The sequence below is a fragment of the Nanorana parkeri genome, unplaced genomic scaffold (genome assembly GCF_000935625.1).
Source record: "Nanorana parkeri isolate BGI_ZX_2015 unplaced genomic scaffold, ASM93562v1 scaffold2766, whole genome shotgun sequence".
Taxonomy (NCBI): domain Eukaryota; kingdom Metazoa; phylum Chordata; class Amphibia; order Anura; family Dicroglossidae; genus Nanorana; species Nanorana parkeri.
In genome coordinates, this window is record NW_017309034.1 from 10,430 (window position 1) to 11,914 (window position 1,485).

Here is a 1,485-nt window from a genome sequence, read left to right on the forward strand (position 1 = left end):
TTCTCGGCTCCCCTCTTCTCGGCTCCCCTCTTCTCGGCTCCGTTCCCCTCTTCTCGGCTCCCCTCTTCTCGGCTCTGCTCCCCTCTTCTCGGGCTCCCCTCTTCTCGGCTCCCCTCTTCTCCCCTCTTCTCGGCTCCGCTCCCCTCTTCTCGGCTCCCCTCTTCTCGGCTCCCCTCTTCTAGGCTCCCCTCTTCTCGGCTCTGCTCCCCTCTTCCCTACCCCCCTCTACTCTGCTCCCCTCTTCTCCGCTTTATAATCTGAAGTTGGTTTGTGTCGGGTTCCCGTCCTGCGAGCTGTGACGGGAGATGTCCGTGTCCTGCAGATCAGTAAAGGGATCACGGTGAAGGAATTGCGTTATCTGTGGGGGATCGTCAATGAGAGTATCCTGCAGACCATCCAGAGGGCGCTGCTGGAGAGACACCCGACCCGCCCGTTCATCGCGGAGCTGCAGGGAATATTCAACGTTCTGCTGCGCGGGACAGCCGAGGAGGTAAGACAACAATGTGACCTCCGACCTTCTCCGAGAGCCGCCATCTTACTTCCTGGCATCCCAACAACTGCACTCCATGATCCCCGCCCCCCCTCTGGTCTCCTCAATGTCCCGTCCGAAGGGTTTTGATATTTGGGTCAGGATAACATTCTTCCTCCCGGTGCACCCCGACCTCCCACGTGGGAAATTTCCGGGCCCCTCCCCTTGGCGCCGTGAGCAGGAAATCGCCCGCGTTACAGTCCGATGTATCACATGCCGGGTGACCCCCCCCCCCAACACTCCCAGACCTGCAGAGCGTCACCCTGACTAAGTGCGATCAGCTGCAGAGGAATTCCGACCCGTTAACCCCTGGGAATAAGTGAATGATCGGAGTCGTTCCTGACGTGTCATGTGACTTTCCTGAACCGACGTGTCATGTGACTTTCCTGAACCGACGTGTCATGTGACTTTCCTGAACCGACGTGTCATGTGACTTTCCTGAACCGACGTGTCATGTGACTTTCCTGAACCGACGTGTCATGTGACTTTCCTGAACCCCGCTCTCACGTGTCCGGACGTAGAATAACGTTGTCACTGCAGCTGTGCTGAAACTACAAATCCCGTCATCTCCGGGAGTCCTGGCTGCGCAATGCCTCCCTGGGGCTTGTAGTGCCACCACAGCTGGAGGTCGCCTACCATTGTTCTAAGGTCCGGTGTGTGTCTGTCTTGCAGGAGATGAAGAGCGAGGAGGTGGTGAAGATCGTGGACAGGCTGCACAATTCGGAGGACAAAGTCAAAGCGGTGACCCCGAAATCTCTGCTGGACAACTGCAACAGGGTCCTGTACGCCCTCTACGGGGAGGACTGCCGGCTGGGCAACTCCAGGTCAGAGGACACGCTCTGCCCTCCCGGATCACTTCCAGAACCTTCTAGTCAGGAATGAAGAGTTCATAGCCGGAATCTCCAAATCCGGGGAATTCAGGGATGAGTCAAAGCCGAAAAATGCCGCTTCCCCCC

The 1,485-nt window shown here is 57.8% G+C and overlaps 1 protein-coding gene across 1 annotated transcript; it reads left to right on the top strand.

Moving 5' to 3' along the window:
- Positions 1 to 263: 263 nt before the first annotated feature.
- IL34 (interleukin 34) lies at positions 264 to 1,411 on the top strand (the record flags this gene model as incomplete). Its single annotated transcript, XM_018574145.1, has 2 exons — positions 264 to 490; positions 1,211 to 1,411. Coding segments are annotated over 2 exons (428 nt in total), but the record flags the coding sequence as incomplete, so codon positions are not given.
- Positions 1,412 to 1,485: the final 74 nt, after the last annotated feature.